The sequence below is a fragment of the Buceros rhinoceros genome, unplaced genomic scaffold, assembly GCF_000710305.1.
Source record: "Buceros rhinoceros silvestris isolate BGI_N320 unplaced genomic scaffold, ASM71030v1 scaffold20022, whole genome shotgun sequence".
NCBI classification, from domain to species: domain Eukaryota; kingdom Metazoa; phylum Chordata; class Aves; order Bucerotiformes; family Bucerotidae; genus Buceros; species Buceros rhinoceros.
In genome coordinates this window covers 6,003-6,757 of record NW_010397374.1, presented here as the reverse complement: position 1 = coordinate 6,757, position 755 = coordinate 6,003, and the positions used below count along the sequence as shown (strand labels likewise).

General features: G+C 46.6%; 1 protein-coding gene across 1 annotated transcript in view; it reads right to left on the bottom strand.

Annotated features, from left to right (window-relative positions):
• Positions 1-755, bottom strand: part of LOC104502281 (UV-stimulated scaffold protein A-like) — a gene marked incomplete at both ends in the record, with an annotated part of 8,409 nt that overhangs the window by 1,943 nt on the left and 5,711 nt on the right. Inside the window, one exon of the mRNA XM_010146237.1 lies at positions 79-513. Within this exon, the coding sequence (XP_010144539.1) occupies positions 79-513 (435 nt within the window). The remainder of the gene's footprint in view (positions 1-78; positions 514-755) is intronic.

Below are 755 nucleotides of genomic sequence, written 5' to 3'. Positions count from 1 at the left end.
CCAGCATTTAAGTCATAGAAAAATCACCAAAGCCACAAGGGCTGCCTCCAGCTGCAGATAAAAAATATTTCAAGGTACCTGTGGAGATCTCAAGGTCTAGAGTATACTTATGTGAAATAAGCCCGTGGTTCCTAACAAAAGCCTGGTAATCATCATCATCATCGAGAGCAGGGACATCAGACTGATCTTCTGAACATGCGCCTCCATCCAGTTCTTTTTGCTCAGGCTTCTCCCATTTCTCATCTAACTCCGCGTTTTCATCGGTTCTGACACACTGGGAAACGGGAGGAATGTCCTTGCTGCAGCAGGGCTGCTCATCATCCATGCACCCAGAACAGGACCGGCTAACTTCCATGCGGGAGGACCCGGCGGGTACGGGTCTATCCTTAGCAGCCGCTTGTTTGTCGGGTTCCCGTTCCGTGTCGTTCACAGTGAAGTCAAAAGGGTCTGGCATCAGAAGCCGGAAACAGTTTTCCATCTCTGTCAGTGTGTCAGCAACCTCCTGGGACATTTCTATCAAGAGACGATTGTTTCAGAATATTGTTAAATACTGTGCAATGCTGATGTCTCCAGAGCAGACACAGGTTTACAATACGTATACAATACAATACATATAGTCGAAGGGCTAATCCATTTGTCCAGTAACCAGTGATAACTGAGCCATACAGATCTCCCTCCGCTGCAGAAAATGTCCTCCTGAGAGTGGCGATACTTTTCTTAAGCAGAAAACCTAGAATTTCCTGAGCAAGGAATTT